This window comes from Acanthochromis polyacanthus, chromosome 4 (assembly GCF_021347895.1).
Source record: "Acanthochromis polyacanthus isolate Apoly-LR-REF ecotype Palm Island chromosome 4, KAUST_Apoly_ChrSc, whole genome shotgun sequence".
Classification (NCBI taxonomy): Eukaryota; Metazoa; Chordata; class Actinopteri; family Pomacentridae; genus Acanthochromis; species Acanthochromis polyacanthus.
Genome location: NC_067116.1, coordinates 37,752,646 through 37,771,125, shown reverse-complemented (window position 1 = coordinate 37,771,125; position 18,480 = coordinate 37,752,646). Strand labels below are relative to the sequence as shown.

The following is an 18,480-nucleotide window of genomic DNA, read 5'->3' as shown; positions in this document are numbered from 1 at the left end:
CACAATTGCAAAAGCTGTAGTTGGGTAACCGTAACTGTTTGCCTTAACCACAGTCTCCCCATAAATGTAAAGGGGAAACTCAAATCAAATTCTGTTTACAGGTCTTGGAGAGTATTGCTGTGTGACAAATTTAATAGAAAAGTTAATAGAAGCCTGTTGTGGCTGCAGAGAGAGATACACAAAACTTTTGGTTAGGGCCAAACTGAAGATGAATAAAAGTTTGAGGGTGCGGAGTTACAAAGAACCTGGTTTCTAGACTTCTATAGCTCGCTCCTCATCTTGAGGCCAACGGTCTGTTGCTATATTATGTGCTACCAGAATAATAGATCTGTATATCCCATCGAGCTCTCAGCAGCTGAAGTGCCTTGTGCATAATTTATGTAAGATTTTTGGCGAGAAAGAATGCATTGAATTAAAAAGGTTATAGTTGTGCTGCTCTTTCATCCATATTGTGTTCGCTGTGTGACAACAGTGTAGAAAAAAAGGCAGTTTTTGCAGAATTGCCCACTACTGAATAGTGGCAACCTCTGGGGCAAAAGCATTTAGCCAAAAACTGCAGTTCCTGGAATGACCACTTGAGGCTGACTCTAAAAGCGAGTCAATCCCCATAGACTCCCCATATTAAAAATCTCAACTTAGTTGCAGAAATATATGCTGATCAGCCACTGGCAGGTGAAGTGAATACGACCACTGACAGGTGAAATGAATACCATTGATCATATTGGTGCTATGTGGTGTTCTGCTGGAGAACCTTGGATTTTGGCATCCGTGTTGATGAGACTTAGACACCCAGAAAAGCATTGTCCCAGAACAAGTACACTCTTTCATGGAAATGGCAATCCTACATGTCACAGGCCACCCCACCCCACCACCCCTCAGGAACATCTTGAGGAACATGACAATCACCCAAGATGTTGATTTGACCTCAAAGCTTGCTAGACCCCATTCTGATCAAGCATCAACAGGATGCAGTGGAACAAGTCTGATTGACTGAAGCCCCATTGCACAATTCAGAGCACTCAAAGGATCAACTGCCAGCGTCCTGGTGCCAGACCCCAAAGGACATCCTGAGAGGTCCTTTTGTCCATGCGTAGTGGTTCAGAGGAGTTTACATGTTTTCCCTGTGCATACGTAGGTTTTCAGCATTTTCACCGGCTTCCTCCCACAGTCCAAAAACATGCGGAGGTTAATTGGTGATTCTAAATTGTCCATAGGTGTGAATGTGAGTGTGCTTGTTTGTCGTTATATGTAGCCCTGCGGTAGACTAGCGATCTGTCTATGCCAGCTGGGATAGACTCCAGCCCCCCGGGACCCTAATCAGATTGAAGTGGTGTATAGATAATGGATGCAAGGATAGAAGCCTATTCAAAGTCGGGCGCTGCCAACATGCTCCTAGATCTTGAAAACTCTTGAGGAAACCCATCGGTGATGTCAAAGAAGTTTTATCCAATTTTATTAACCCAGTCTTTACAAAAACACATTCATCTACAACTAAACTGCATTATTAGTCACATTTTGAGGGGAATGTAATTTCTCATCTGTGTTTGTATAATTCGGTTAGTTTCAAAGAACCACAAAGTCCCCATTAGGCATTAGGAGGGAAGGGTGGAGGCGCTTCCACCTAGAACACAGTTCATGATGGGCAAGGGATCATCAGGGTCAGACCTTGGTTTTGTTTTCTGTTGTTGTTTTCACTCCATTTATGATTATGTTTAGGCAACCATGGTTATTTTTAGGGAAATATCACACTTTGTTTGACCTTTTTACATGTTAGAAGTTTGGTTAGGTTTATGCACCAAAATTACTTAGGGTTTGAAAAAATATAACGGTCTGGCTTTAAATACGACTGTTTCATTACATGCATAAAGCCTTTCCTCAGTTTTCCAGGACATGACAAGTCCCACTGCATCTAATATGTAATTGGTTCACTGCTAAAGAGCAACAGTGAAGCAGTCAAATTAATGGCAAAGAAATATTGGTTACAAATGTAATAGAGCAGGAAATTCAGTCCCCTCGAAGCATAATTGAGAATGTCATTTAGTTGTGTAGGAATGTAATTTTGTGGCTTAGCTATGTGGTAATATAGTCATTTTTTATATATACCTGAGGTTCTAAACAATATGATACCATAAGTGTGTTTTAGCCAGAGATTTTCTTAAAGGTTTTGTGCAATGAATCATCTGTTCTGCATTTTTTGAATGAAATCACACTCTAATACTCTACCACTTTTATATTTTCTTACTTGAAATACAGCTGCAGGGCTGTAGTGATCTGGGTTCAGGCCAGGTTATGACCATCACAGCTTACTTTGCCCTTATCCTGTCATTGCTTCTCAGCAAATGGTGTCCATTCTTTAAATCCCTTCGGTCAAACATATGTCATCCGGAGCTTATCTCCTCTCTGCACTCTTGTTCTGCCACAGTACACTGAGCACTTTGACGAGACTTGTGGTTCACCTGCTCTGGTTTGTTGTTCAATGCGACTCCCTTGGTGTTGGGCTTTTTTTTTTTAAATGTATTGTTTTTCTCACAGTGTTTTTGTGACTCAGCACAGGCACTCAGAGTTGACAGAGAGGCTGCGAACAAAGAAGTCGTGATTTTACACATTCACACAACTTTGTTGTGAACCTCCTCTGCTCCGTCTCTGACCGAGCTGCTGTCTAAACTGGCGACTCAGCAGAAAGCCTGGCACAAAATTAAATTTTGTGCATCCTGCAGGTCTTTAGAGGCTATTAATGCTAATGAAGATTCATGCGTTCTAATAACATGTCGAGAGGAACACGTGCCAAGACTGAGAAGAGAGGAAGCTGGAGCCTCTTATTTACCTCACCCACAGCGGTCCTCTGAACGGGAAAACACACCGGCTGAAACTTACACAGAGGCAGGTAAACACGTAGAATATCCCTGAAGTTTTGAGTGAGCCCGGCAGAGGCTATTCAAATGGAATAACAGCAAGGCTTCGCTCTCACTCCATATGCTCTTGTGTTCAACACTTGCCAATTCTGTCTCTCTAAACACGAAAGCTGTGGAGATGAGGGGTAATTTATTCTCATTCAAGGTTCTTAATTAGACAATGTACCTGAAGCAACTGTCATCCTCTGCCATGACTGGGGGAAAAAAGTTCAGGCAGGAGAGAGAGAAACTATGAAGAAAAGACAGAAAAACAGAGAGGAAGCATCAGAGCAGGTGTTCCAAAAGATGAAAAGACAGAAAGAGATGGAGGGAGAGTGGAGTCTGCATTAACGAAAGTTTCTGATGGAGAGGTGTAAAATGGTACTTTGAGCTGTTCTAGAGGGTTTAGTGAGCTTCTGTTCTCCCGCTTTCTGATATTCCAAAGAAAATTGTACTCAGATAAAGTTATAAAGCCTGGCTTGCACTATCGCAGTCCCTTTTGTCTCTCTTTTGTTGCCATCCCCCACAGAAACTTTTCCAGCAACCTTTCCAGGAACTTAAACAGCATTTAGACCACAGAAACTTTGCTCCAGATCTGGTTTCTGTACCAAAGTACCTGCCTCAGTGGCATTATTTTCCAGTGAGACAGCAACAGAGAAATGAACTCAATTCAGTCGTGGCTGAAACACAAGCACAAATGTGGTGAAGCAATGATTTAGTTGTAGAGTTTTTATCCTTTTAATCATCCTCCTAAACTAAGAGGTGTTGGCCTCATGTGGGTGGTGAGCAAACAACTAGCAAACCGATGCTTATTTACACATCTAGCAGACATGGATCGGCATTAGACATGAAACAGAATTTATTTTAAGTCGTGTTTCTCAGATAGTGAATGCTGGGTTTTTGGGCTGGAAGCAACTGCCTGCTGCTGAAAGCGATGGGAGTCGACTAAAATGGTAATGTTTCAAACAATGAGAAGAAAAACTGCAGAGCTGGGTGATAATTCTCCATGAATTTGTGATTGCAAGAGAGTCTCACATGCTCACATTTCGTCATTTCATCCATTGCTGATTCATACTTGATTGATTATTGATTACAGCTGCTTTAAAAGCATCATATAGTATGCAACAGAGGTGAGTGTAATATAATATTATAATATTAAAAGTCAAACAGAAGGGTTTTCGCTGTTATGTACAAATAGAAATAAAGGCATTTCATTTTAGAAATACAGGCCCTACAATAGCCAGTGCAATGGAAGACAAGATACCTTTAATTACTGAATTAGTGAGATTCCAGTCTTTTATTTTGTAAAAACTTAGTATGTCCACTTTTATTTTGGTGACAGATTCAGTTCTCCTCCCCATGGAGGATACCGGTGTTGCACAGATTTCTGGAGAGATATTCTGCCATTTTTCATGGACAATTTTTTCTGATGTTCTTTACTGGAGGGGTTGTGTTGCTCTGACTTTACTTTCAAAATACCCCAAAGATTTAGCAGGGTGCTCTGGATGGTTGTCATGCTGCAATATTCCTCTTCTGTCAAACTTAAGAAAATTTGAAGCCATCTTGTCAGCCTGTGTTTTAGGTTATCCACAGGAACTCTCTGTAAATGTCATCCCCTCAGCACCTTTTGCACTCATGCAGCCCCATATCTTCACATTCACTGTCAGGCTTATGCAATCACTGTGGTTGCCACATCTTGCGGTTCTGTAACGAAGATCAAGCAAGGCTTTTTTCTTAGATAGAGAAAAGACTTACACTCGTTCTGTGTAAGATGTCACAGAAGCTCTGATTTCCACTGATAACCTTTGTACCAAGCCTGAAGCACCTACACATCTGGGCTGTCCGTGGCATCATTTGCCAAGGACAATCACTTAAACCTTGATTAGAGTGGATCGTTCTATTCCTCCTGATTACTGCTGCACCTGTGTTTCAGCTGCTATTTAGTTTGCCATCAATCTTTATGTGTCCATCTTTGTGAAGACTCACAGTCAGATTTTTGGATTCTTCTGGCAGCTCTTTGACATGATGCAGATCGACACAGGTCCAAAACTGAGAAAGCTCTTGTGAAAAAGGCTGTTTTATAGCCATGTTCATGTAGTTAGATTAATTGGAAATCACAGGCGTACTCAGTTGTTGTTTTAATGATCACAGGCTTGTCTGTCAGTGATCTCAGGTGTATTGACTTTTGTTGTATTAACTTTCCACTTAAGGGCCTGTATTGTCCATATAATCTTTCTAAAGTATCCATTTTTGATTCTTCATGAGAGGAAGTCATGTTTTTGTCAACTTAGAAATAGTGCAGTAATTGAGAAATGGTTCAGTTGTAAATCAGTTAATTTTTATCATATTGCATATGGGTGTGACTTTGGTTGTATAGTGCGTTTTCATCAATAAACTTTGAACCTATTTGTTCTTTATACTAGCCGCACACTGCTAGCTCCATTACCAGTCTATTCATTTCAGAAAAATACAACCAAAGATGCAGCCAGTGGATATTCACCAGTATGATAACGTCTGCACCGTCCTCTCCTTATGCTAATTACACACTGTGCCTACTCATATGAACCAAACTCGCTGTGATTTTTTTTTTTTTCCCCCTTTTTACTGTAAAGGCCTGAGCTGCCCTCACTTTTACCTCGGCCTCCTCCATCAGCATCAATCTGCAAAGACACATCTATGAGATAATTATGCGGAATAAGTGTTCAGACTGGCATCAGTCATTCATGTTGCGATCTGTAGCTGTTTTACTGTAACATCCATTACTCCTAATTGAGAGAATCACACTATTAGAATGTTCCATCAATCAACTCTGCACTGGTAATAACCATTATTAATTCCTCAGATGTTTGCAGATTCTTGTCACATTCTCACCTTTTGATGCCGGCTATCAGCAGATTCTCTCTCTCTCCCTCTCTCTCTCTCTCTCTCTCACTTCCTCTCTCTCTGGACTTCTGTCATCTGCCCTCTTTGCAAATGGCACACTGAGCTGTCAGCCTTCAAAGAGTCACACAGGGAGGAAGCAAAATGGCAGCACACACACTCACAGCAATGCGCACAAATGCAAACACATGCCGTTTCATCATTCAGGATATCTGAAAGAGGCGAGCAGCCGAAATATCACTCGGTGATGTGGATAAACGACCCAATCATTCAGCTGGAAGTGTATGGCCTTTTATTTCCTAACTGCCGTTCACTAAAATCTGTGGGAATATTAATCGCTGAGATGTACCCCCTGCCTCTCTCCCCGCCTGACAGAGGGAGAAAACGGAGAAAAAGAAGACGACTTGAATAATGTCTAAATATTTGAAGAGGTTGATGTGATGTCGGGCTTTGAGCCTCACTGTCAGCGAGTGGGAGAAGGAATCAGCAGAGACTAGGTTGAAGATCTGACGGGGAGAAAACATGCCTGTTTATTTTTGATCTTTCCTTTTTCTTTCTCTCTGCTGATCTCTCTGTCTTGCCTTCTGTTTCTTTCTCACTTTCTTTTTCCATCTCTCTCCTTCCTGTCCTCCTACTCTGCAGCTCACTGCACACTTAGTTCTCTCTCTCTCTCTTTTTTACCTTATGGATGATTTCCTATTTAATGTATGCATATAAATCATGTCTAGAAATCGCACCTGGGCTGCATTTCTGTTTGTAGTCAGTAACTCCTGTTTAAAGCCTTACTAGGACCAGCAGTAGTCTCTTGTGCAGACAGACTCTGGGCCAACAGCCAGTGTGGACCCCACAGCACAGGATTCAGTGATGCTGTGTATGTTTATTTTATATATGTGCATATGTGTGTTTCCTGTCTATGTGTGTGACACCTACCCTGATTCACCTGTCCCTGGGCCTGTAGATAACAACCTTTTTTCCACCTCTGTGAGCCAAACTGGACCCACTCCCGATGCTAATACAGTGCACCCGCTGCCATGTGGGCAAACACTTTGAGCAGGTAGCGACCAGGTCCGGTGATGGAGCAAAAGAGTAAGCTGGCAGTCAACAGAGAGAACGACAGCAACGGTGGCTGATTTCTCTCCCAGAGGACCAGAGATAGGATGCTGCTGGTTTAATGTTAATCTGCCTTCTGTGTTCAGAAGTGTGTTGTCTGTGGCTAGGAAATGCACTACATCTCCTCTGAAACCGAGTGAAGATTGGACCTTGCTGCTTTCTTTTTCCCGTTTCCCATTTGTGTGTTTAAGAAAATGACAAATCTCAATTTGGATTAATCCACTCCTATTTTGACTTTTAGGTCTAATCGGGGCCATGCAAAAGCTGACTTTGGTTTCACAAATTTTGTAGTTGATACCAAGATAAAAATACAGGCTTTGAAGTCTTTCAAAGATACTTCAAGAAGTTCTCCACCTGAGCTGGAAACAAGGGGCATAACTCCACTTTGGGGCATAACTGTAAACTAAAGCCTGGCATCACTGAAACTGAAATGTTTGAAGGAGAGGAAAGTTTGGAGCTTCCATGGTATTGCCCCACTACAATCCACACAAATATTTAAAACTGGTCATATACAGCCTGGTCCATGAACAGTTGGACATTGACAGAGAGCATCACCAGGGATGAAACCCAGCGTCTGTGATGTCTACGGGTTCGAGATTTCAGGCTGTCATTGACTACAAAAGATTAGCAAGCAAATACTAAAAGAGGCAATCTGATTCATGATTATGTTAGTTTGTCTAAAGGCTCCACAGTGGCTCGGTTGTGCACTGTTGCCTCACAGCTAGAAGATCCCCGGTTCGCGTCCCGACCTGAGATCTTTGTGTGTGACGTTTACATGTTCTCCCTCTGCATGCCTGGATTTTAACTGGGTTCCTCCCACAGTCCAAAGACATGCTGAGGTCTAAATTGTCTGTAGGTGTGAATGTGAGTGTACTTGGTTGTCTCTCTGTGTAACCCTGATGATAGACTGTCCAGTTTGTCCCCTGTCTTCACTCTAAGTCAGCTGGGATATTTATTTATTTATTTATTTGGACTGGACAGTGCATATTAATGAACGCAATCTCATAATAGTTTCCACAAGGTTGCAGTAAATACGCCGGATTTAGCACAAGGCTAATTTCCATCCCACACATAAGAGAAAAAAAAAAAAGATTAATAAAAATACAGCATTACAGACTTATAAAAGACAATATAGAAAACAAAGACAACGACAACGGACACTGATTGGGTCAAACCTACCCTAAAGTGCTACTATTTTAGAAAAGTGCTTTCAAGGCATAGCCTGTCATAAAGTGCATATAGTTAAAGAGTCTGTTTTAAAATATCTGATTTTAAAGTGACTGAATTCCTCAACGTTCACATGTTTGCTTGTTAATCAGCCAAGTCTTATACTGCCTCCATAGACTCCAGTGCCACCACGACCCCAATGAGGATTAAGATGATGGATGGGTAGTTTGTCGAATTACTTTTGATCCCTTAAAAAAGTGGAGGACACATATAAATGTGTTGTAATTCCTACACTGTTCACCTGATTTGGATGTAAAGCCAGCACTTAAAGTACAGCTTGATTGCTTCATTTTAAATCCAGTTTGGTGGTGTGTCAAGCCGAAATGCTGAAATCTGTCCAAATATTTATGGACCTGACTGTATTGATATAAATTAGCAGCTGTCTGATCAAACAATAAGAAAACAAGACAATGAATCTGATCAAGCATTTAATGCCAGCTCTTGCCGTCTTATTTGTTGAAACCACAGATTCATATCCAGCCTTGTTGTTGCTATAACTCACTTTCACACTGCAAATTCTGCTTTATGAGAGGAAAGATTTGAGCTGGAGCGCTGTTGCTCCAGGACAATGCATCCATCCACACAGCTCAGGTGGCAACAACAGCCAATTGAACTGTTGCTCCAAGCACACACTCACCCGACCTGCACCACCTGACTTCTGGAAGTCACCTTTGCTGTGTGGGCGGCTGCATTGTCCTGGAGCAACGGCACTCGAACTCGAAGCTTTCCTCTCTTTCCAACGAAATGACCACAATTATGAGAGTTTTTGTGGACAGTGATGTGAGGCTTTATAGCTCACATTTATGCCCCAGAATGAAATTTTGCCTTTTGTTTCTGGTTGAGTAGATCCTTGAGTCTGATGGCACCAAAATAGCAATTTCTAAGGCCTGAGACAGGATTTTATAGCCCAAGAAAGTTACATCTGAAACTGTCTTATGTTTTATTCACACGATCACAAAGTCCATCCCTTCATTCATTATCTATGCCTTCATGTCAAGGGTCGCAGATGGCTGGAGGCGTTAAACACCCTGGACAGGAGGCCAGTTCATCGCGAGGCCAACACAGAGAGACACACAACCATGCACACTCACATCTACAGCCATTTTAGATCCATTAACTTACCATGCATGCGTGTTTTTGAACAGGAAGCCTTGCAGGTATAGAGAGAACATGCAAACTCTATGCAGAAAGTCACAGACAAATACATTGTTTTGCAAAGTAATTCGCTTTAGATGTGCACTTGCATACATTTGATGGATCAACATTGTGTCCTGCTGCATGATGCTAGTTTATGCTGCAGCAAAAGTTGAGCCAAGTTCAAGTTTTTGCTTTTTTGCCTGTGCGACCCTGTGTTGTTTGGCCGGAGCCCAGAGGTGCTGTGTCAACAGAAAGGCCTCGTTCAGATGAATGAGAGGCAGCGTTTTTCACACGGGGCTTGTGTTGGTCTGACAGCGCAAACTTATTTCAGCATTCATTAAACAAACACAGGGAAGCAATATGCAAAACTCTATAGTGCTAGTCAGTCCATTAGCGTCCTAACAGACATACAGTACGACTTAGGCGGTTGAGAATTAATTGATCATAATTTCTTTTTCTTAAATTGTTGTTTTAGAGCTGTATGGTCTCATTGGAGTTGTAAGCTGCATAATGTCTGATGCAAAATTTAATTAGTTTGGGGGAAAAGATCACATTACTGAAAGAAAAATCTTCATTTGAATGCAGACCGGCAAATTAAAAGACACAGCTAGATTTACACTGTATACAGTCTCAAGTGGTTCCTGCATAGCAACAAATTATTTCTGCTGCTTCTTTTAACTTGTAATATTAATATGTAGTAATAAACTTTGCTGTGAAGCTAATGGGCTGGTTGTATACACCCTGTAACAAGAGGAGAGCTGTAAATACGTCTCCTTTCTCTCTTCTCATCATTAGTGAATGTAAACATTTCTTGAGAATAAATTAGATACAGAGAAGCTCTGAGAACACAGTCAGCAGATTTCTTTTTATCAAGTTTAAGATATTTTTACATTAACTAGAGCTTCTTATTGTATGTGTAAAGGTTTTTTTTTTTAGACTTGTCTCCAAGCAACTCTCCAAGGAACCTTAAATTCTCTCTATCAGTGATTGAACCGTTCCAACCATGAGACAGACACCAGAATTATAAGTAGCTGGGAGCCCTTGGTATGCACAGTGAATGGAAATCTGCTTTAAAATGAGCAGCTCATGCACACAAAATGCGACGTTAAACCCTTGCACCTCAGACCGCAGAGCCACCGAGCCGTCCAGGAGGCTCAGACTGTTAAAATGGCTAATTGGGTTTCATGTCATTAATGTGTTTCGAGGTCATCGGATTAAATCCCCAGACAACCAGGAGGAATTTCAGCAGGCAGAATAATGAAGCAATGCTCCACTTAATTTACAGAATAATTGTGAGAGCATCTTACAGCACCGCTGAGAAGATACCGTTAAAGCAAATGTGGGCAGGAGTAAAAAAAACAAGTCCCACTCATTATCTGACCTGCAGTTCAAGAGGTACGACAAGCAGTAAAGTTTTATGTGACAAACTAAATAATGTTCTGGTGCAGATAATACATATTTTTCTCGCTGTATTTTGCATAACATAGGGGAGAAGTCATCAAGTGCTTATTAGGGAACCAGGATGCATCCGCTGAAAGTTAAGCAGCAAAACACAGAGCTGGTGACTCACAGCTGTAGTTTGTGACCATTTTTTATTTACAGATACATCTTTATGTTCTTAAACAGATTCATGCCAGACACGTGACATTTCCCTGGTGTGTTCAACCTCATTTCATATATAAGGAAGCGCTAAGAATTCTTTGTAAATATCACTTGATCCGTGTCTTGTGGATGTACGAATCTCTCTTCGCTCACTCAATCTTCCTTAAAGCTACTTCAGCAGTAAATCTGCTGTGAGGTATCAGTTTGTCATCCTGCCCGGCTCATAAGCCCATGTGTGCTTAGCTGTGACGAGATATGGATATTATTTGAAATGTTTTGATGATTTTGCCGTTACCAGGTTATTGTACTCGTACAAAAGCTTTGTGACACCGCACGTTGAAATACGAACACTTTCTTCCCAGCAAAGCCCTTAAATAAAGTAAGGCAGCTTTCTCAAATGTTCCTTCAAGGCCTTTGCCTGTATAGAATGTTTAAAACCGTGTGAATCAGCAGCTGTCTGATCAAACAGTAAGTAAACAACAGGATGAATCTGATCAATCATTTTATTCCAGCTCTTGCTGTCTGACAGTTTCCAATGCTCATTCGCACAAAGGCATATTTGTTGAAACCACAGATGCATATCCAGCCTTATTGTAGCTGTAACTCATTTTAACGCAGAGAATTCTGTTTTATGTAGGACTCAGTTTCAGCCCTGTTTCACAAAAATTGCATTTCCATACAGCTAGACTGCATTCTCAATTAAATTTGGAGGTAAACTTTCTCCCAGATTACAGTTGTGATGTATCAGATATATGTTTGCAGTCAATGTATCTTTGCAGTTCATTTAACTGCGTTACTGTCGCTCCTTTTCAGCCAAGTAATCGTTTACGAGATGGGGTGGGACTCGTTACTCTAATCTGCTAATCTGGAAAATGGAGGAGAAGCTTGAAATGTGTTGTGAAAGGGTCATTTTTTAACTCAAATCATGCCATTTCCTGAAATCTAACCAAGCAGTTTTGCTGCTTAAACTTACTCAGACTTGTAACAAGTGTTTTAAAAGGTAATTTTTAACCCAAAGTGTGCTATTTTCCTAAACTGAATGAAGCATATGTGTTGCCTGAACCCACTTCAGCTTCTTACACGTAGTTAACATTGTGGAAAGATCATTTCAAATCCAATGTGTGATATTTTCCTAAACCTAACCGAGCTTGTAACATGTAGTTGATGTTGTGAAAAGGTCATTTTTAACCAAGTGCATGATGTTTTCCGACACGGAGCCATGTAGTTTTGGTGTCTTAACTTAACCAAATGCTAAATGAAAACTGATGTAAACAGCAAGTGCAGCAAAACTCACCTTGTAGTAGGTACTAATGAGCACTGAACACCAAAACAACCAGACACAACAACAGTTTCTTCCCTCAGCCAAGTCTAATAAACATTTCAATCAGCCTAACAACTGTGAACCACTGTATACCGTGCATACTCTATGTATAACCAGCTATTACCTATTTCTATTTGATCACAGAACCCCCTGCTCTGTGTTCCATTGCACTATCATCCATCTCACTCATGTTCAAGATCCAAGAGTCAAGATCTCTTTGTTGTCTTTGTGTCAAGATACACAACAAAATGTTGGCGCACTGCCTAAAAAACAGAGCTCAGATATAAACATAAAAGAAAGATTCATTACACTGACTCAGTCAAAAGGTGTTCAATTTCACAGTCCCAGACATTCACCTAATTTCCAACATATCCTTGGAAATTATGCATATAAGATTTCAGTAACTCTGTATTTATTGGTACTAACTGTATTTTGTGCTAAATGTAGGTTCAATTCTTTGGATCTTGTGGTTAAACATCTTGTTGTCCTTTGTAAAATTCACATATGTTATATTTTCTGTAAGAGCAATTTATGTGCACACATATGTGGCCAATAAAGCTGATTCTGATTCTGATTAATGGTCCCACTCGACACGCCAACCCCAGCCTCTGTCCTCTTTCACACTGAAAGTGTTTCCCACTACATCATGGCTTTACCTTTCCAGGAGAAAATATGTTTCTTTCGGAACGTAAATGAGAATGCAGTCTAGCTGTACAGGAGCGAAATGTCTTCGAGATGGGCTTGTCCATTTCCATCACACCTACTATATGGAGACGAATGAATGCATGACAAACAGAGCAGTGGATGCATGATGAATTTCAAACGGTGCAGAGTTGCAGCTCTGATATAACAGGACAGACACTTGTCACCATAAATTTCCCAGACACATGCAAACATTATGAGATCCATTCCTCATTCTCTCCCACATGCAGCCAACATGCAGTTCATCTGTCTCATTTTTGACTTGACAGCTTTATTGCATGACGTGATGCAGAAATGACCCTCGAAGCTCCATGCACCAGTGACATGCTGCTACATGTTGTGGAGCTTTTTGCACGCAGAACAGCTTTCAGTGTGAGCAGTTTCACACTCTCTGGAGGCATTTGTGGAGGTTAGCTTCTGAATCAACTAATGCACCGAGCTGCAGGAAGAGAAAATATAGAAATATAACTTAAGTTGCAAATTCGTATTGATTCCGAGTCATGAGTTTTGCCAAACCACACTCTGGGAGATAAAATGTAGCTTCACTTGAGGAGGTGGTGTTACAATGACCCAGTGCATTGCATTTCGGGGAATTATGTCATTGCACTTCACAGCAGCGTACCTGAAATGGCCCTGAACAACACTCTGAATGGAGGAGAGCTCGACAGAATGAAGAAGTGCAGGTTTCAAGGCCCTTATTTCATATTACTGTATAGAAAAGCTTTCATAATGTTCTCCTCTCCTCACTTTCCTCTCTTCTGTCGATGGCCAAGACTTCATCTCTCTGCATACTAAGCAGGGCCCCATACGGCCCAATTTGCACTGCCCAATTTACCGGTGTCGCTTCAGATTTGTTGGGGGAGAAGCTGAGGCCATTTCCTTGATCCCCAACACTGCGGGGAGGGAGAAGAGGGAAGGGTTAAAAGGCAGGGTGAGGACGAGGCGAGTCGACTGACAGATCAAGCCCAAACCGCATCGAGTGTACGCGCATTTACATCTGCATGCCAGCATCCATCCGAAGAGCTCAGAAACTGAAAGCCACACTCACGTTGCATTTGGGATGTACAACTCGCAGTCACACAGCTAACCCCCGGAGAGATGACGGGAGGGAAAGATGAAAGAGATGAAGGCAGGGAGAGGGAGGAAGGGGGTGCAGGGACAGTCGCTGTGCTGACAGGACTGTGACAGGGCTTAATTACCAGGCGAGCACCGCACACTGGAAGCAATTTCTAAGGATTGTTGTCATTTGAATAGATTAAAACGCCCTTTCACTGCACTAAGCTGTCTCGCCGGCTTCCCTCTGCTGTGGATTAAAAAGTCCAACGCAAATCAAAGAGGAGAAGACACAGACAGCAGTGAGAATAGGAGGGATGGAGACAGAGAGGAATGTCACAGAGGGCACTAAAAGTAACATGGTGCTGTAGGGATAACTCAAAAACAGGAGGGACAAACGGGAAGGTGAGATGTAGCTCTTGTTTGCTGCAAGACAGGAGGAACATGTGTGTGGGTACAAAAGATATACTAAAGGAATAATGGTCTTTCTTTTTAATCCTAAATCCTCCTACATCCTTGTCTGTGCCGCAAAGTGTGGGTGTTTAACAATTTTTAAAAATCCTCGCTCGACTTTCTACGTGGATTTTAAATGGACTAATAAGTCTTTTTCAATTACCTCCCCATTCTCTTTTGCAATCTCCTCCTGCAGACACCGAAGGCTGCGAGCACACCTGGAGGAAGTTCCACGGCCACTGCTACAGGTACTTCAGCCGCAGACACACCTGGGAGGACGCCGAAAAGGACTGCAGGGAGCACAGCGGCCACCTGGCCAGCATCCACAGCGCCGCCGAGCAAAACTTCATCCGAGGTGGGTGAAGGGGAGACAGGACGAGAGCAAGCTATGGGAATGATGCTTACTGTTTGCTCCTATCTGGTTATATTGCAGAAACTTAGGAAGGCAAGTGTTAGCATTCAAAGTTTCATATATCTAAACATTTTCTGTGGTGTGAGAAGACTGCTGCACTGTAAAAAAAACGAGAGCGAGAAAAGATGATGCCAGAAAAATACATTAAAAAATGGTGAAATACTGCAATGTTCAAAAACTCTGAAGACAGTGAAAATATCTGCACAATAATTAGATTTGAACTGATTTAAATACAGTAAAACAGTATCATTTTACAGTAACACTGTAAAAGAACAAATTAATATTTGGCAAAATAATGATTTTTTTAATGCAGACATTATGTACAGTTTTGGCCTGTTTATTTTGGTTTTGTTTTGTTTTGATTTACAAATCAAGTAGAAAACACATAAACTTGAAAACTTTTTTGTGATTTTACTAGATGTTATCTGTAATTCTGAAAAATATGGGAAATAAATGAAATAAAATTATCTCTATTTAAAAAAAATATTGGCAAATATCTGTAAAATAACCTTTTTTGCTTATTTATATACAGTAAAAAAAATGTAGCCGGATTAACTGTAAAAGAACAACTGGCATTTGTAAAACTACATATTTTTGGTGTTAACATTATGTAAATTTTTTCTTTTAAAGTCATCATAAAAATTAATGATTTTTTCTGTGATTTAAAATATTAGAATATTATTGACCAATGATATACATTTTTGTCTTTCAAATAATGGTAAATAACTGTAAAATAACCTTTTTTTTTCTCAATTAAATACACAAAAAAGGTGTCATTTTCTGGTCAAGTGTTGAAAAAGAAATAACTTACTTTTTCTATAAGAATACGTATTTTTCATATGGTTATTATGTAGAGTTTTGTCTTATGTTTCTACTGTCGACATTTAAATTAATGCCCTTTTCTGCAATTTGTCAGGATATTATATGTAATTTAACAAAATAGGGACATATGTAAATTATTTTCAAAAAATACAACTGTTTAAAAAGTTTTTTTTTTTTACAGTGTGGTCGGAGCATTTCTGAGATTTGATGTTCACAAAAAATGTCCAAGTTGAATCATCGGTGAACACAGCTAACTTACCCACTTTGGCTCAGTGCGTGGCGCTAAATGCTAACAGTAGCATAATGACAGTCTTACCAGGCTGCTGTTTCGCAGACGTACGTTTATCATCTCTAAAAGAGCAACTGAGGATTACATGTTTTATTGTCGTTACAGTAGAGCCAACAAAGTGACCTGAGGCTTTGATTTATTAGATACTGAGGTTATTTTATGGCTAATTTAACCAGATGACTCCCATTTTTCTATGACGATGCCGTAAAGAACAGCGACTCCTAGCGTTTACTGACTCTCCTCTACGTTATTATTGGCATACTTTGTGACGGCACCTCTTACGTTTTGTGTTTTCCATAACTCAGTGATAAATGTCCTTGGGGTTCAGCCCTTAAAGGGGTTTTTACTGCGCCCTGCTGAAAAAACACCCTGAGGAGTCTGTTCGGCTAAATAAATGTGTGTCACCATTAGTTGCAATGAAATGGTGCTACAGACTCTGATGTAAGTGTCTGTGATGGGGCATTTAATATACTATTATATCCTCTCTTCAGATGTGATTTGTCTTGATAGCGGTGAACAGTGTGTGTATTAAAAGCTTTTGTGTGAAGTGAAGTAAATGCAAATGTCAATATCTTGAATATGGATTGAATGAGACAAGTGTTGAACATGATTTTAGTTATGATTCATGTGGACGTCTGTGAAAAAGACCTAGAACTGTCGAGAAAGTTGTACAAAAACGCAGCTAGATTTGGGTATTTTAAGGTAAATATTTGCTTTTTTTGGGTTAGTTGTTGCTGGTATTTGTGTGTCAGAGAAGTTCAAAGTTATTTCTTTTATAGTATTTTTCAGCTTTCTCGCTTTGGTTCCCTCAAGTATGTGCTTTTACAGTTTGCTTTCGTCTGTAGCAAAGCCAACCCATCTGCTAGTTCATGTTAAACTGAATTATCTGAGAATCCTATTTGAATTTTTGGCACACGAGCCAACAATGAAACATTGCTACACTTACATTTTAATGATAGCCTCCACTTATGTTCATCGCGGACTTAAATATTTGGCCACAGAGTGCAGTTTATTCGTGCCAGTCAGCATTACCAGGCTAATATCCATTCGGTCTTTCTTTGGTGCCTCATAAACCTTCATCTCCTCATTCTTCGCTGCTCTCCCTGCTGGCTGCCACTTGTGTTGTAATAATGCCAGTTCACCAGCAGCAACCTCCTGTAATCCCCCATCCACCTTCTGTCTCAGGCAGATGCCAGAGCAGTGCCATCCATCTAGCACTCATCTTTCTTCTTATGCGCCCAGTTACCAAAAAGTGTGTTTAATTGCCTCGAAAATGGACGTCTCCACCCCAGCAATAAGGGGATCAGAGCCATTAGGAAGATTAATGGGCCTGGTAATGATGTTAATCAGATACACTGTGATTGAAATTCCATTACGTACAGTACCGTGGATGCACGCGCTCCAACCAAAAATGCACACATAGACGCCCCCGCACACACAAATGAGATTTACCCAAAACATCCATTAGGGAAATTTCTTTTCACACAAGCAAATATCTCATCGCCAGCGCATCTCAGAGAGTAACAGCGTATCCCGGTTATTGTTCGTCTCAGGCTTCATGTGAGGAAGCTGCTGGACGGAGCAGAATAACAGCGCCATATGTAATATTTAAGCCTTTTATTGATTTTGCACCGGAGAGGAAGCTTACCAGTCGAAGGGGAGCAAAACTGCTAAACTGAAACAGTTGTCTGCTGGTTTCTGTTACTCTGGAGGAGCTTTGATTGTATCATGAGGGCTTCATTGTTATAGCATGAATCCAATGTTACCAAATAGCATCACAAAGCACACGAGGATATTTACAAGGCATGAATGCACTGTTTTTTGCCATCCAGCAGTTTTTTGCAGCTTTACACATTAGTACAGTAGAAACTGAAAGTCTTTGTAATTCGAACCCTTCCAGAATAACCGGTTCTGTTTCATGGATTTATATTTTTTGGATGCATTTAAGGGGAACAGCCCACAGAGCACCATGATGTAAGCACAAGTATCATTTCACATTTACAGAAAGCTTTTCACCCCATTGTTTTTCTATCATTTATTGCACTGCATCATTCCGCCTCAATTCACCAAATGCCCCACACTCAACCATCTTTAAATTGACTTTTTTCAAGTACTGAAGAGTGACTGAGTTTTGTAAAGCCTGAGGTCAAAGGTAACATTCATTTTTGAGTTAAAAATTCTTAAAGAAAATGAGGTCTTGTCCATTTTTGCAGCATATTTTTCTCCACAATAACTTGAGAAATAATGTAGTTAGAGTCAGGAAATTTTGCAGGCTCATTGAGATGCATATATGGTCATCAATGCTACAACCCTGCTTTGATATAATAGTACAAATATTTATATGAAGGTGTACATTTGGTCAAAAAATGTTGATGTTTCTGTCTACTTCAATATTCCGCAAATCATCAAACCTTTATTTTACACACTAACAGGGTGATTGTTTTTCTTGTGACTGGCACCAATAGAAGTTTTAAAATATAGAGTATGCTGCCAGTCACAGGCATATTAAATGAGCTTTTTTTGCATTTATGACCAATATTGGGACAATCATTGAGTAGATATGATGATGAAACCACTCCAA

General features: G+C 40.6%; 1 protein-coding gene across 1 annotated transcript in view; it reads left to right on the top strand.

Annotated features, from left to right (window-relative positions):
* The window catches only part of ncanb (neurocan b), a 191,019-nt gene that overhangs the window by 153,739 nt on the left and 18,800 nt on the right, over positions 1-18,480 (top strand). Inside the window, 1 exon segment of the mRNA XM_022192043.2 lies at positions 14,573-14,731. Within this exon segment, the coding sequence (XP_022047735.2) occupies positions 14,573-14,731 (159 nt within the window).